The 16,924-nt window shown below is 43.3% G+C and overlaps 1 protein-coding gene across 4 annotated transcripts in view; it reads right to left on the minus strand.

Moving 5' to 3' along the window:
• The window catches only part of LOC110496281 (exopolyphosphatase PRUNE1), a 28,751-nt gene extending 20,653 nt beyond the window's left edge, over nucleotides 1-8,098 (minus strand). The window contains exons 1-4 of one of the 4 annotated variants that reach the window (XM_036952847.1): nucleotides 7,801-8,093; nucleotides 2,275-2,627; nucleotides 1,825-2,167; nucleotides 166-270 (exon numbers count right to left, since the gene is read on the minus strand). In XM_036952847.1, the coding sequence (XP_036808742.1) occupies nucleotides 166-204 (39 nt within the window). In that variant the 5' untranslated portion in view covers nucleotides 205-270; nucleotides 1,825-2,167; nucleotides 2,275-2,627; nucleotides 7,801-8,093. Of the gene's footprint in view, nucleotides 1-165; nucleotides 271-1,824; nucleotides 2,168-2,274; nucleotides 2,628-7,800 lie in introns of all 4 variants that reach the window. The other 3 variants (XM_036952848.1, XM_021572085.2, XM_021572086.2) reach the window with 3 other exon arrangements.
• Nucleotides 8,099-16,924: the final 8,826 nt, after the last annotated feature.

A 16,924-nucleotide genomic window follows, 5' to 3' on the forward strand; every position in this document is an offset into this window, starting at 1 on the left:
GGACCCCACTTCCAGCGGCCCTGAAGTAAAGTGTCAATTACTTGTTACCGTATAAAAAACATATGAGAAGGGGAATAGATACTTCAGGTATGGTAACTCATTTTCGACCTGGGTTGAGGGATTCACTAATGAGAGGCGGCACAGGCTAGAAGCTAGCTGACTCACTGTGGACAGAAAGTAGGCGAAGGCGAGGGACGACACCATGGAGTCGAGGTCACAGGCCTCGTTGCCAAGGACAACGTGGATCCCAGAGCTGCCCTCCGAACTGCCCTAAGGAAGTAAGGAAGTAAGGAAGTAAGGAAGGAAGGAAGGAAGGAAGGAAGGAAGGAAGGAAGGAAGGAAGGAAGGAAAAGAGAGGGGGAAGTAAAGAGAGTGGGAAAATTCCTTGTCAGATTTATACATTGTAGATTTCTAAACCGTTTTTTTTTTACACAGCCAAGGCTACACTAGTCAAAATGTAAAAAGCATTGGCATTGGCAAACCATCGCCAGAATGCTAGATACCTGCCTGCAGTCAGTTAATGAATAGCCAAGAATAGCCTAGTGAAACAAATCCCATGTTGACAGACTGGAATGGTAGACCTATATTTAATTCCGGCTCACAGTAGTTAGTTAGCATCTTGCCTATGCTATCATTTTTGGACTGCTGTTTTTAATCTACTTAGGCTATGATAATCAAAGAACATCACCTACTTTAAAGTGGCACTCCAGTCCACTTTTGACCTAATTTAACAACTGATTTACTTAACAATAGGCACATCTCAATAGGCTGTCCAGATAAGTTGTGACATAGCACAAGACATGCTCCTCTATTGCTCCTCAAGAAGGAGGGCCGATGACATCACAGATTCCCATCAAACCAACTCTTTGAACGGCCCACTCCTTGAAGTTTGCTGTCGTGTCAAAAAAACAAAAAAACAATTTTGCTCAAAACGTATTTCTTTACCCTTTTGTGTGTGTGTGCTGCATTGTATTTATACCTGGGACATAGCTTTTCAACAGTAAATGTTCAAAAACCGCTGAGGTACGTCTTTAATAACAATGAGTGAATGTGCAGCTACAACTATGACACAGCCTTGTTGGACTCAGCGAGATCATTTTGCCATCGACTGGTAGACCCACTGTGATAAGGAGTGTGATTAGTATCGCTTTATCTGGGACATAATGATAGAAACGATATTATGACTGACACCGGGGAGACGGCCTTGCTGTGATGGGATGATGGCAAAGCTGTGACAGCACTAATTACCCGTGTGTGTGTGTGTGGCAGTATGGCAGGACACAAAAAGCTAAATCAACCGTCTGGCTTTAGCTAAGTTCTTCTGAAGCACTCTGCTATACATTGATGAACACTTTCATTAGCTAGTTCCGTTAGTTTATGGACCTAACTGCTGGAAACCTGTCATTTATCTGTAAACCAGGAGAAGAAGTCCAAACACTAACTATTTGGTAGGGATTTATATGCTAACAACTACTTGGTCCTTTAGGGCCACCTTCCTGTTCGGGTGGCGCTCGGTGGTCGTCGTCACCGGCCTTCTAGCTGCCACTGATCCTTTTTTCCCCCTTGTCTGTTTGTTAGATGTGCATCCTATTGACTTCAATGGTAAATCAAGAAATATGTCCAGGTCTGCCTTCTGGACAGATTTTACTCTCCATCAGTATGGGCTGTAGCTTAGTGTGTGGATGGAGAGAGAGCCATTTCGCCCCATGTTAAGTGCCCAATGTAAGTGCCCCGAGGGCGGCACTAACGGGAAGCCAGTGTGAGTGTACGACAACATGGCATCATGGGCGCCCAGCCTCCCCTTCCCTCTTATCTCCCTCTTACCAGCGTGCACGGCACCTCCCATCAGGCGTAGCAGTGGACAGACCCCAGCAGGCAAACAGGAGCCAAGGGAGGCTATATTTAACAACAGTGTGTGTGTGTGTGTGTGTGTGTGTGTGTGTGTGTGTGTGTGTGTGTGTGTGTGTGTGTGTGTGTGTGTATGTGTGTGTGTGTGTGTGTGTGTGTGTGTGTGTGTGTGTGTGTGTGTGTGTGTGTGTGTGTGTGTGTGTGTGTAGAGCTCTTCAACCGTGAATCCACAACAGCCACATGGTAAACAGAACGATTCAGGTCGACATCTACTACAGCTGTAGTAATCCACTATTGCCGTATCCATTCAAAGACGAGGCTAGAAATATAAACAAGGGTTAGATAAGAGGTGAACAACTTGGTTGGTGGGAAAACTTAGGCCTGACACAAATACGGAGGTGTAGAGGAGGAATGTTATGATAGTACCATAATTATGACAGGATGCTCTGATTCTGCTCTTCATGCATGTCCTTGTGCACCTGTCTTGTGTGCCATTCGCAGATCAAGTGTAGCCAACGGTGTTAATGGGAAACGCAAACTGTTTTGCAACGGGCTTCATATTCAACTCACTCTGTTGCCGAGAAATGTCAATTACTGTTACATAATAGGGCAGTTTTCGAACAGTTATCCCCATATCCCATGCTAATGTGAATTCGACCACGTTCACAGAGCAATCCATTTAGGCCTGCATTTGAGTGCAGCATTCAAGCCAGGGATCACTTTGAGCCAGGTTGCGTGCTTCATTGGGTTGATATCGATGAGCCAATAGTGTTCCATTACTGCTGAAACACAAATCAAATGCAGTAAGGCACGCTGGCTACTCTCACCCGTTCCCCTTTCTGAGAGCCCCATCATAGCTCTCATTCCATCTGGTTAATGTAAAACCGCACCACACTGAGGCGTTCTCTCTCCAATCCACTTAGCACAGGCCTCAGGGACTCAGAGAGATAAGGCTGAACCGTGGAATTGGTGGATGGAGTAGCAAGTTGTTTGGAGAGAGGGAAGAGAGTCAAACCCCTAGTTTTCCTCATTCTATGCTTCTTTTCTCATCCTCATCATCAGTATAACTTTTCAGCTAAATAAATTCCACCTTGATTCCCCTTTTGTTGGGAATAGTGTTATTTTAGGTAGGAAATGGGTATGGTTTAACTTTAGGCAACGGTTATGAACTTGGGCAGGTTGACATTCCTTAGATAGGCAAAACAAAAAACATGTATAAACAAAATGCTAAACAGGGTGGTTCGAGCCCTGAATGCTCATTGGCTGACAGCTGTGGTATATCAGACCGTATACCACAGGTATGACAAAACATTTATTTTTACTGCTCTAATTACGTTGGTAACCAGTTTATAATAGCAATAAGGCACCTCAGGGGTTTGTGGTATATGGCCAATATACCATGGCTAAGGGCTGTATACAGGCACTCCACGTTACGTCGTGCTTAAGAACAGCCCTTCCTTAGATAGGCAACTCCCGTACGGGAGTTGTAGCGATGAGACAAGATAGTAGCTACTACAACAATTGGATACCACGAAATTGGGGAGAAAAAGGGGTAAAAAAAAACGTAGACTTAAAAACTGCAAATCAACCAATGGAAAAGTAAAATGCTTTATTATCTAAAACTGTAAAGTGTGTGGGCCACGCAGAGAGTGCAATTTGAGGCCTTGTGGCGGAAAGTGATACAGGCGCTGGAGATGGGGGTGTGTTCTAGTGGGCAGGTGTGATGTAGTTGTTTGTATGTGTATGTTTTGTATTGTTTATAAGAGATAAATTAAATCACAACAACATAATTATGGCACACACAGTCAAGGAAGGAACTACCTGACAGATATGTACTGTTAAGGTCGACCGATTAATCGGAATGGCCGATTAACTGGGGCCGATATCAAGTTTTCATTACAATCGGTAATCGGCATTTACATTGCACTCCACGAGGAGACTGCGTGGCAGGCTGACAACCTGTTACGCAAGTGCAGCAAGGAGCCAAGGTAAGATGCTAGCTAGCAATAAACGTATCTTATAAAAAACAATCAATCTAAACATAATCACTAGTTAACTACACATGGTTGATGATATTACTAGTTTATCTAGCTTGTCCTGCGTTGCATATAATCAATGCGGTGCCTGTTATCTTATCATTGAATCACAGCCTACTTCGCCAAATGGGTGATTTAACAAGCGCATTCGTGAAAAAAGCACTGTCGTTGCACCAATGTGTACCTAACCATAAACATCAACGCCTTTCTTAAAATCAATACAAAAGTATATATTTTTAAACCTGCATATTTAGTTAATATTGTCTGCTAACATGAGTTTATTTTAACTAGGGAACTTGTGTCACTTCTCTTGCGTTCTGTGCAACAGAGTCAGGGTATATGCAGCAGTTTGGGCCGCCTGGTTCGTTGACAACTGTCCTCAAAAAGACAGCCAACTTTGCCAAACAAGGGATGATTTAACAAAAGCGCATTTGCGAAAAAAGCACAAATGTACAGGTACCTAACCATAAACATCAATGCCTTTCTTAAAATCAATGCACAGAAGTATATATATTTTTTAAACCTGCATATTTAGTTAAAAGAAATTAATGTTAGCAGGCAATATTAAACTAGGGAAATTGTGTCACTTCTCTTGCGTTTATTGCTCGCAGAGTCAGGGTATATGCAACAGTTTGGGCATCCTGGCTCATTGCGAACTACTTTTCCAGAATTTTACGTAATTATGACATAACATTGAAGGTTGTGCAATGTAACAGCAATATTTAGACTTATGGATGCCACCCGTTAGATAAAATACGGAACGGTTCCGTATTTCACTGAAAGAATAAATGTTTTGTTTTCGAAATGATAGTTTCCGGATTCGACCATATTAATGACCTAAGGCTCGTATTTCTGTGTATTATTATATTATAATTAAGTCTATGATTTGATAGAGCACTGAGCGGTGGTAGGCAGCAGTAGGCTCGTAAGCATTCATTCAAACAGCACTTTACTGCATTTGCCAGCAGCTCTTCGCAATGCTTCAACCATTGCGCTGTTTATGACTTTAAGCTTGTCAACTCCCGAGATTAGGCTGGCAATACTAAAGTACCTATTAGAACATTCAATAGTCAAAGGTATATGAAATACAAATGGTATAGAGAGAAATAGTCCTATAATAACTACAACCTAAAACTTCTTACCTGGGAATATTGAAGACTCATGTTAAAAGGAACCACCAGCTTTCATACTTTCTCATACTCTGAGCAAGGAACTTAAACGTTAGCTTTTTTACATGGCACATATTGCACTTTTACTTTCTCCTCCAACACTTTGTTTTTGCATTATTTAAACCAAATTGAACATGTTTCATTATTTATTTGAGACTAAATTGATTTTATTGATGTATTATATTAAGTTAAAATAAAAGTGTTCATTGTTCATTCAGTATTGTTGTAATTGTCATTATTACAAATATATATATAAAAATCGTCCGATTAATCGGTATCGGCTTTTCTTAGTCCTCCAATAATCGATATCGAAAAATCCTAATCGGTTGACCTCTAATCTACTGTCTCGGTCTATTGAACATACCGGTAGCCTTGTCCCACCACTGAAAACGAAAGACTGCTGCAACCAATAACATTAAATTGTCTTCAAGTGTTTGATTATGGAAAAGATGAGCATGTTGAGGGCCCCCCAACCTGTGAGTGTGTGGGCGTGAGACAGGACAGGCATACAAAGTGTTAAGCTCCCCAGGTAGAGTAGTCAGGGACAACCCCAGACATAAACATCAACACTTAGTCTCGAGCCATGTGAGGAGGCCATAATGTGAAGTGACAGTGGCTAAACTAAGGCTGCCCAGTGCCCATCAGAACAGAGACCTTCTGTGTGGCAGTATTCAGATATAACCTGGCCTAAGTGGTTGATGTGGACCAAACAGAAGCATCTGACCAGAGGGCAGGAACATTAAATCTAACAGACGACAAGAGCCAGGAAGTATGCCACGAAGCTTTGATTACGCCCATTTAAAATGGGAACTCATACTTAGAGAAGGGGGGAGGATGCTGGGAAAGAATAACTTTTAAGTGAATGAATCAAAAGACCACTACAAACTACAACTAGGACACTACAAACTACAACTAGGCCCCTACAAACAACAACTAGGCCACTACATACTACAACTAGGCCACTACAAACAACAACTAGGCCACTACAAACTACAACTAGGACACTACAAACTACAACTAGGCCCCTACAAACTACAACTAGGCCCCTACAAACCACAACTAGGACTCTACAAACTACAACTAGGCCCCTACAAACTACAACTAGGCCCCTACAAACCACAACTAGGACTCTACAAACTACAACTAGGCCACTACAAACTACAACTAGGCCACTACAAACTACAACTAGGCCACTACAAACTACAAGTAGGCCACTACATACTACAAGTAGGCCACTACAAACTACAACTAGGCCACTACAAACTACAACTAGCCCACTACAAACTACAACTAGCCCACTACAAACTACAACTAAGCCTACATCCAGGCTGTATCACAACCGGCCGTGATTGGGAGTCCCATAGGGCGGCTCACAATTGGCCCAGCGTCGTCTGGGTTTGGCTGGTGTAGGCTGTCACTGTAAATACGAATTTGTTCTTAACTGACTTGCCTAGTGAAATAAAGGTTAAATAAAAAATGTACAGTGTCTTACGGAGAGGGTTTTAAGAAGGAAATTCAATTCAGCCCATTACATGTTTTGATTAGTCTCACGTTATGTCCCGAATGTGTTCTCTGATTCTCTCTCGGGCCATATGATATCCCACCACAGCTGTTCTCTGACGGAAGGAGAAAAAAACTAAAGTAAAGCAGGTTAATGGTGACTCCTCAAGAGTAATCGCCCGACCCCTTGAAATTAGACACATTCTCTTTAAATCTTTGCTGTGCCTGACAGCCATAGACAGCAGCATTCCATACCAAGGCTGCAGGGGAAGGAGGGAGGAGGGATGAGATGTCTGCCATTCAGGCATAGTGACAGAGGTGTCACCTAATATCACTATTAATAATGTCACATGCACAAGAGTCAAGCTGTTGGACCACAGGAATTTGGAAGTGAGAGCTTTAGCCCAGACTCCAGCCGGAGAAAGAGAGATGTGTGCGTGTGCCCACATAGCCTATATAAACAAGGGGTACCCACCAGACATGGCAACTTTAGTCTTGAATGTACACACAGGCAATACAGTGTGCAGGAGATGCCAGGGTGGGACAAAAAAGGGAATAGCTTAAGAGGGTTTTCCCCACTATGTCAGGTTCTTTGCACTTGACTAAAATGTCATATAAATCATTAACCCTCTCATGGCATTGGTCATCTGACTCTACTGTGGCAACCCCTTGCAAAATATGCTGAAAACATACCAACGATGCAATATGTGACAATGGCTGTTAATGAAGTTTCAGTGGGCAGTATTCTTTCTACCTCCTCTTGCTCTCTGACAATTCTAGCTCTTCATCCACACACCACCTCCTTATGAGTCATGGCGCTCTGTGTTTTGTGTGTCAGACCTTTTACAAGAAAAGATTCATCATCTTCAGGAAAAAATGATTTTTGGAATCTTGAACCATACTGCAATTAGTCTCTTTTCAATTCAGCTATGTTGTAACTTGAGAGAATGAATCAGTAAACTCTCAATTTTAGTTGACAGGTTGTTAGGATATCCATACATTATGAATAATATAATAGTAATAAAGTAGTAATAGGCTAGCTAATTCAATTGTAAAAGCAGCAAAGTCTTGGAAAAAAGTGACCAGCCTCTGTGACAGTAATTTAGACAATTGGAATATGTAAATTAATTGCATGACAGACAGCAGAGAGCACGCGATGAACAAGGCTAGTCATTAAACAGAGGAAATGAAACATTTGTAAAATATGCAATGCAATGTATAATAAACGTATTCGTATGTGTGCCTACCTTTAATGCAGCGCTACATCTCTGTAGAAACCCCTCCATTTTCGCCAGCGTTGTGCACTCCCGGGATATTCTGCCAAACAGAATGTTTACAAACCCGTGTCCTCTGCATATACAATTTGACGAATATTCATACACCACGTTTTGAAAAGCAGAAGCTCCTGGAGGGTACACAGTGTCAGTGATGGGTCGTTCGCGAACGAACGGCTCTTTTTGAACGGCTCTTTTTGGTGAACGTCGGGGACCGAATCGCATCTGTGAAAGAGCCGTTCATTTGGCTCCCTGATTTGAATAATGTTTATACTTCTTTTTGAGCTCCAGACAACGATTATCTGCGGATGATAGGTTATAAAAACATGATTTGAAGATTGTAATTCATCACTGCAGAAACAATTGATAGTGAGGAGAGATACTTTTTCTGGCCCACACATTGTTGCATTGCGTTCCTTTTTTTCTTATATTTTTTTGCAGGCCTTGTAATAATTTGGAAAGGTAAAAATGTAATTGGTCTCGCATGTCATGGACTGACATAATGGCAGGCAACGTTGTCGGCTTCACATTAGAGATTTTCAGAGGAGGGACCAAGTGACTATTATTTGAGTCACAAGCAAGTCTCAACTCACAAGGTCCGAGTCTCAAATCGAGTCACAAGAATAACTGGTCAAGACTCTAGTAAAGTCTAATTCGTGCATTCTAAGAGCAAGTCAAGTCGAGTGGTCATGTTTTCAAGTCAAGCCTCAAGTCAAGTAAAAAAAAAAGACATGCATACATGCAAAGAATTGTTCAACTATAAATATTTGTGTATTTATTGAGGCTAGCAGACAGCCCTTTTCATTATTTGGTCAACTTTCGACTAGCCTATGTAATTGTAAAATAGGGACCTTGTAGCCAGGGGCGGAGCCTGAAGGGTGTCCGGGGTGGCACTGGACACCCCTGACATCTGATTGGCCACCCCAATATTTAATTCGCTACTGGCAGTAGCATTTGACATCTCATTTCACCTCTTGTTGAAAGAAGCATTATTTTGCCGTTTTTAAATTGAGGAGAATATTAACGTTGGTTGCGAGATACAAAATAATAAGAAGAATAAGAACATACAGAATAAGAAGAGGGAATATTTCCACAGCTCCACAAGCTCTTTTCGCGATTGGCGAAAGCATCATATTTGAAGTACATTTTAAGGTTTAGCATCGGGTTTAGGTTTCCTCAACAACTTTTACGAAAGTTGAGTCGCTGTGTAAGTTAACGGTAGACCTTTGGTTCCATTAACAGACAGTTAATCAGATAGGTTAAATTGGGAACCGATCTCTCTTAACATTATGTTTACATCTGTGCTAGTAATACACAGATACACAGAATACAGTACAGTATACAAATGTTTAGCTAATATGGGGTAACTAGTAGGCTACAGCTGTCAGTGTTCAGCAAGTTAGCATTCAGTAATTTGAAATCCATTAACTCAGTTAGATTTTCGTACTTGAACTCAAAACAAACATGTGTTATTATCAATCTGTTAACGTTACTCAAAAGATTACCACAATTTGCAGATAGCCTGTTTGCTATCGTAAAGGTATAAGAAATTATAGCTAGCTAAGTTACTTACTGCAAAGTAGGGCTAGCCATGATCAAACTAGTCATTTGGGCGGGTAGTTCATTTTAAGGTACAGTTATGATAATGGTGATTTGTAATTAAGATTGAGATTGGACTAAAATGTGGATAATTGGATTATAATTATGTAGCCGATGTGAAATCAAATCAAATCAAATTTATTTATATAGCCCTTCGTACATCAGCTGATATCTCAAAGTGCTGTACAGAAACCCAGCCTAAAACCCCAAACAGCAAGCAATGCAGGTGTAGAAGCACGGTGGCTAGGAAAAACTCCCTAGAAAGGCCAAAACCTAGGAAGAAACCTAGAGAGGAACCAGGCTATGTGGGGTGGCCAGTCCTCTTCTGGCTGTGCCGGGTGGAGATTATAACAGAACATGGCCAAGATGTTCAAATGTTGGCCTCCCGGGTGGCGCAGTGGTTAAGGGTGCTGTACTGCAGCGCCAGCTGTGCCATCAGAGTTCCTGGGTTCGCGCCTGTCGTAACCGGCCGCGACCGGGAGGTCCGTGGGGCGACGCACAATTGGCCTAGCGTCGCCCGGGTTAGGGAGGGCTTGGTCGGTAGGGCTTGGTCTCATCGTGCACCAGCGACTCCTGTGGCGGGCTGGGCGCAGTGTGCGCTAACCAAGGTGGCCAGGTGCACGGTGTTTCCTCCGGCGCATTGGTGCGGCTGGCTTCCGGGTTGGATGCGTGCTGTGTTAAGAAGCAGTTGGGTTGTGTATCGGAGGACGCATGACTTTCAACCTTCATCTCTCCCGAGCCCGTACGGGAGTTGTAGCGATGAGACAAGATAGTAACACGATACCACGAAATTGGGGAGAAAAAGGGGTAAAATAAATAAATTAAATAAAATTAAAATAAAAAAATAAAAAAAAGATGTTAAAATGTTCATAAATGACCAGCATGGTCGAATAATAATAAGGCAGAACAGTTGAAACTGGAGCAGCAGCACGGTCAGGTGGACTGGGGACAGCAAGGAGTCATCATGTCAGGTAGTCCTGGGGCATGGTCCTAGGGCTCAGGTCAGTTGAAACTGGAGCAGCGGCACGGCCAGGTGGACTGGGGACAGCAAGGAGTTGTCATGTCAGGTAGTCCTGGGGCATGGTCCTAGGACTACCAGAAAGAAAGAGAGAAGGAGAGAATTAGAGAACGCACACTTAGATTCACACAGGACACCGAATAGGACAGGAGAAGTACTCCAGATATAACAAACTGACACAAACTACTGCAGCATAAATACTGGAGGCTGAGACAGGAGGGGTCAGGAGACACTGGGGCCCCATCCGAGGACACCCCCGGACAGGGCCAAACAGGAAGGATATAACCCCACCCACTTTGCCAAAGCACAGCCCCCACACCACTAGAGGGATATCTTCAACCACCAACTTACCATCCTGAGACAAGGCCGAGTATAGCCCACAAAGACCTCCGCCACGGCACAACCCAAGGGGGGGCAACCCAGACAGGATGACCACATCAGTGAATCAACCCACTCAGGTGACGCACCCCCTCCAGGGACGGCATGAGAGAGCCCCAGTAAGCCAGTGACTCAGCCCCTGGTTTAGAGGCAGAGAATCCCAGTGGAAAGAGTGAAATGGCTAGCTAGTTAGCGGTGGTGCGCGCTAGTGGCGTTTCAATCGGTGACGTCACTTGCTCTGAGACCTTGAAGTGGTGGAGCGATGGGTAACAATGCTTCGAGGGTGACTGTTGACGTGTGCAGAGCATCCCTGGTTCGCGCCCAGGTCGGGTCGAGGGGACGGACGTAAAGTCTATACTGTTACATTGGTGCCGTGACCCGGATCACTGGTTGCTGTGGAAAAAGGAGGAGGTCAAAAGGTGGGTGAGTGTAGCCGATGTGAAATGGCTAGCTAGTTAGCGGTGGTGCGCGCTAGTGGCGTTTCAATCGGTGACGTCACTTTCTCTGAGACCTTGAAGTAGTGGTTCCCCTTGCTCTGCAAGGGCCGCGGCTTTTGTGGAGCGATGGGTAACGATGCTTCGAGGGTGACTGTTGATGTGTGCAGAGCGTCCCTGGTTCGTGCCCAGGTCGGGGCGAGGGGACGGACGTAAAGTCTATACTGTTACACTTAGATGTAACCATAAACAGCCTTATTTTTGCATAGGGTCAATTAAACATGATAAGAAAGGGAGAGATATCAGATTCATTTTTAAAGAAGCACAAACAGGCAGATCAGGTGCAAACAGACTCCATCCCTTGCATCACCACCGGACACGAGAGCAGCTCCCTACCTGAGGCTAGTCAGAGTGGTCAGACTTCACAAGGACCCAGTCTACCACCACCAGGTCAGAGCATCTACCAGGCAGTCAGTCACATGCCCAGTTCAGAATTTAAGTTTAGCTTCAGCTTGTAATAGATGATTTTGTCAGATTTAAGCCTCACTTTAAAATGTTGGTTGTTGATTCATGTGTGTTCTTGTTTTGATGGCTGTGACATTTTTATGTTGATTATACACTAATGGTTCTCGTGTTATTTTAATGTAATAGATGTATCAAGGGATGACACAGAGACCTCTCACTCTGAGCAAGACAGTGAGCCAGAGCTGCCAGGTGATGTCATCAAGCCCCTCCCAACTGCATCAAGCACCACATGTGCTGTTCCAAAAGGACCCAATGGTAGGCCAGGCCTATACTTTAAACTACACATTTTAGTTAGCAGCTGTTCGTATCTAATCTTGTGGATCCCATAACTATTCATTTCCATAGAGATATGACACATTATTTAACGTGTATTTCAGACACTTCAAGATCCAGAGAAGAGGGTCCTGTACAGCCGTGTTTGAAAACATTTGCCAAAACTCAGCATGGTACTAGGAAAAGGGCTTTCAACAGCTCCTGGTATAAGGACAGTTCATGGCTTGAATATTCTGTAAATCAAGATTCAACTTGTTGTTTCGCCTGTAGGCATTTTTCTCGGCCCAATACACCTGAATCTGCCTTCACATCACAGTCATGTTTCTCTGTTCAATACACCTGAATCTGCCTTCACATCACAGTCATGTTTCTCTGTTCAATACACCTGAATCTGCCTTCACATCACAGTCAGGTTTTTGTAACTGGAAAAAGGCGCTGTTTAAAGATTCTGGATTTAAGCTCCATTCGAAGGCAAAGCATCATATCAACGCTACGTATGCTTGGAATCAGCTTAAAAGGGCTATTGACAGCAACTCATCAATGTTAGATGTCATAAATGAGGAAAGGAAAAAGAAAGTGGAGGAAATCTGTACTTACATTAAAACAATTGCAGATGTGCTCCTATTAACTGCCACTCAAAATAAAGCGCAGAGGTCACAACAAGGGTAATGTTTTGACAATCTTAGAAGAAATAGCAAAGCATGACCCTCTCATAGAGAAAAGGATGAATGCATGTGGCAATGCTAAGTACACAAGCCACCAAATCCAGAACAAAGTTCTTGAGGGCTTAGCTGAGATGGTACAAAGTGAAATAATAAGAGAAGTAAATGAAAGGGAAGTTTTCAGTGTAATTGCAGATGAAACCAAAGATTTAAAGAAAAAATAAAGTCTTTATTTGTGAGGTACTATCCATGAAAGCTTTTTACATTTTCAGTCAGCTGAAAGCTTAGATGCAGCAGGTCTCACAAAAATTATAATTGATTGCCTTGAAAAACATGGCCTGGACTACAGAAATAATCTTGTGGGGCAAGGCTATGACGGTGCCGTCATGAGCGGAAAGCATTCTGGTGTGTCTGCACGGATTAAAAACAGTGCAAGGTTTGCATTTTATGTGCACTGTAATGCACATTGTTTGAATTTGGTTCTTGTCGATGCTGTAAAATCAGTGCCTGAAGCAGTTAACTTTTTTGCTCTCCTGCAGAAGCTTTATAACTTTGTATCTGGCTCGTACGTTTATCTCAAGTGGCTTGCAGTTCAGAAAGAGCTGTACCCACAGCAGCAGCCCAGGGAACTACAGAGACTTACGGTGGGCATGCAGATGTAACAGTATAGACTTTACGTCCGTCCCCTCGCCTCGACCTCGGCGCGAACCAGGGACGCTCTGCACACGTCAACAGTCACCCTCGAAGCATCGTTACCCATCACTCCACAAAAGCCGCGGCCCTTGCAGAGCAAGGGGAACCACTACTTCAAGGTCTCAGAGCAAGTGACGTCATCGATTGAAACGTCACATTGGCTACACAGATACATGGAATGCCATAATCTGAAGGACAGGCTTCCAGCAGTTCTGAGAGTGCTACAGGATATCACACTTGAAAATTGTGTTGATAGATCAGTGGAGGCAAGGGGCCTTCTTTCTCAGATAGATTTACTTTTCATAGGGCTTTTGGTTACCTTTTGTAAAGTGCTTGGTGATGCCAAATGTCTTTCTGACATGCTCCAATCAAGCTCTCTTGACCTAGCAAGGGCTGTGGATCTAGTAGGTGCCTTTACATACACATTACAGGACTACAGAAGTGAGGGTTACTTTGGAGAACTATGGAAAGAGGTTGAAGAGATTGCAGAGCACTGCAAAGTAAGTGTACAAACAGTGTGTAAAAGACAGCCTAAAACAAGCTTAGGATTTCACGACTCACTGATGATGAGCACTGTAGGACAGAAAAATAGAGACCAAAGTGATGGTGAGAGCTTCCAAAGAGCTATCTTTTATCAGGCGCTTGACAGTCTCACAGCTGAGCTGAAGAGGTGTTTTTCAAAGAACAATTGCGAGATAATGCAAGGGGTCCAGTCTCTCAACCCAAAGAGTACAACATTCTTGAATGAGAAGCCTCTGTTTGCCTTTGCTCAGACCTTTGAGTCAGATTTAGAGGACCTCAAAACATGAGGTTCATCAAACCAAGCGGCTTCTTGATAGGAGAGAGAAAAGTGGAAGGGACAGACCGTCTACTCTCTATGACTTTGTTGTATTTCTACTTTGTAAGATTTCTCTTGTTACACCAGTCAGCAGTGCTTCTTGCGAGAGAAGCTTCTCAGCTTTAAAACGGATTAAAACCCACCTTTGGACAACAATGGTTGATGACAGGTTAAGTCACCTCGGAATTCTCAGTGTTGAGTCAAGGAGGGCACACTCCCTCAAAATGGATGGAGTTTGTGAATTTTTTTTGCCAGTTCTCATCAGAACCTCAGAAATATGCTGTTTTAAATCTACCTAGGATCATTTGGCTCTTAGGAGGTCCCTCTGGTCATGATTAAAACCCAGACTGTGTACTAACTAGTACACTGACATTCTTAAATTATAAATCCAAAGGGTATCATGTCACACAGATTTAATTTGGTCTTGATTAGGCCAATTCCAAAACTTTTCTTTGCTATTCGTTAACATAATACACTGCTCAAAAAGGGAACACTTAAACAAAGGGAACACTTAAACAACACAATGTAACTCCAAGTCAATCACACTTCTGTGAAATCAAACTGTCCACAACACTGATTGACAATAAATTTCACATGCTGTTGTGCAAATGGAAAAGACAACAGGTGGAAATTATAGGAAATTAGCAAGACACCCCCAATAAAGGAGTGGTTCTGCAGGTGGTGACCACAGACCACTTCTCAGTTCCTATTCTTCCGGGCTGATGTTTTGGTCACTTTTGAATGCTGGCGGTACTTTCACTCTAGTGGTAGCATGAGACAGAGTCTACAACCCACACAAGTGGCTCAGGTAGTGCAGCTCATCCAGGATGGGACATCAATGCGAGCTGTGGCAAGAAGATTTGCTGTGTCTGTCAGCGTAGTGTCCAGAGCATGGAGGCACTACCAGGAGACAGGCCAGTACATCAGGAGACGTGGAGGAGGCCGTAGGAGGGCAACAACCAAGCAGCAGGACCGCTACCTCCACCTTTGTGCAAGGAGGAGCAGGAGGAGCACTGCCAGAGCCCTGCAAAATTACCTCCAGCAGGCCACAAATGTGCATGTGTCTGCTCAAACGGTCAGAAACAGATTCCATGAGGGTGGTATGAGGGCCCGACGTCCACAGGTGGGGGTTGTGCTTACAGCCCAACACCGTGCAGGACGTTTGGCATTTGCCAGAGAACACCAAGATTGGCAAATTCGCCACTGGCGCCCTGTGCTCTTCACAGATGAAAGCAGGTTCACACTGAGCACATGTGACAGACGTGACAGAGTCTGGAGACGCCATGGAGAACGTTCTGCTGCCTGCAACATCCTCCAGCATGACCGGTTTGGCGTTGGGTCAGTCATGGTGTGGGGTGGCATTTCTTTGGGGGGCCGCACAGCGTGCTCGCCAGAGGTAGCCTGACTGCCATTAGGTACCGAGATGAGATCCTCAGACCCCTTGTGAGACCATATGCTGGTGCGGTTGGCCCTGGGTTCCTCCTAATGCAAGACAATGCTAGACCTCATGTGGCTGGAGTGTGTCAGCAGTTCCTGCAAGAGGAAGGCATTGATGCTATTGACTGGCCCGCCCGTTCCCCAGACCTGAATCCAATTGAGCACATCTGGGACATCATGTCTCGCTCCATCCACCAACGCCACATTGCACCACAGACTGTCCAGGAGTTGGCGGATGCTTTATTCCAGGTCTGGGAGGAGATCCCTCAGGAGACCATCCACCACCTCATCAGGAGCATGCCCAGGCGTTGTAGGGAGGTCATACAGGCACTTGGAGGCCACACACACTACTGAGCCTCATTTTGACTTGTTTTAAGGACATTACATCAAAGTTGGATCAGCCTGTAGTGTGGTTTTCCACTTTAATTTTGAGTGTGACTCCAAATCCAGACCTCCATGGGTTGATAAATTTGATTTCCATTGATAATTTTTGTGTGATTTTGTTGTCAGCACATTCAACTATGTAAAGAAAAAATTATTTAATAAGAATATTTCATTCATTCAGATCTAGGATTTGTTATTTTAGTATTTCATTTTTTTTGAGCAGTGTATATATAAGCATAAATATGATACTGTAAGTTTGTAATATTGATGGGCACCAAAATATTTTTGTATTTTCAAGTCCATTTCTGCTTGATACCTGGTATGTCAAATTGCAGTGTTTTTTTGTCAATTATTTTTTTTGTAAATAAACTATGCAATTTATGTAACACACAAATGCTATCTTATCTCCTTGTTGCTTGAGCTTTATTTTCTGAAAATATTTTTGATGTTCAACACTTATAGACCCAGATTATATATTCATGAAAACAGAGTGACCCAAGTCTCTCCTAGGTAGGTGTGTGTGTGTGTGTGTGTGTGTGTGTGTGTGTGTGTGTGTGTGTGTGTGTGTGTGTGTGTGTGTGTGTTTGTGTGTAAGAAATTTAGCTGCAATTCCGAGGTAGACACACTGACTATTCATAGTATGATATAGAATTCTAATGAAGTGTGGTCCAAAAGGGTTACTATCTGCAACATTACATTACTGACAAAAGTTTGTACTTATAAAAAATATATGTAACCGAGTAAAGGGAGATGTTAAGTAAGAATTGAACGTGTAAATGTTCATTCACAGTCATAACATAGGGTTTGCACATTTACACTTCTAATTTAACATTTACTTTTCATGTTTCACGCTGGC

This window comes from Oncorhynchus mykiss, chromosome 18 (genome assembly GCF_013265735.2).
Source record: "Oncorhynchus mykiss isolate Arlee chromosome 18, USDA_OmykA_1.1, whole genome shotgun sequence".
Lineage (NCBI taxonomy): Eukaryota > Metazoa > Chordata > Actinopteri > Salmoniformes > Salmonidae > Oncorhynchus > Oncorhynchus mykiss.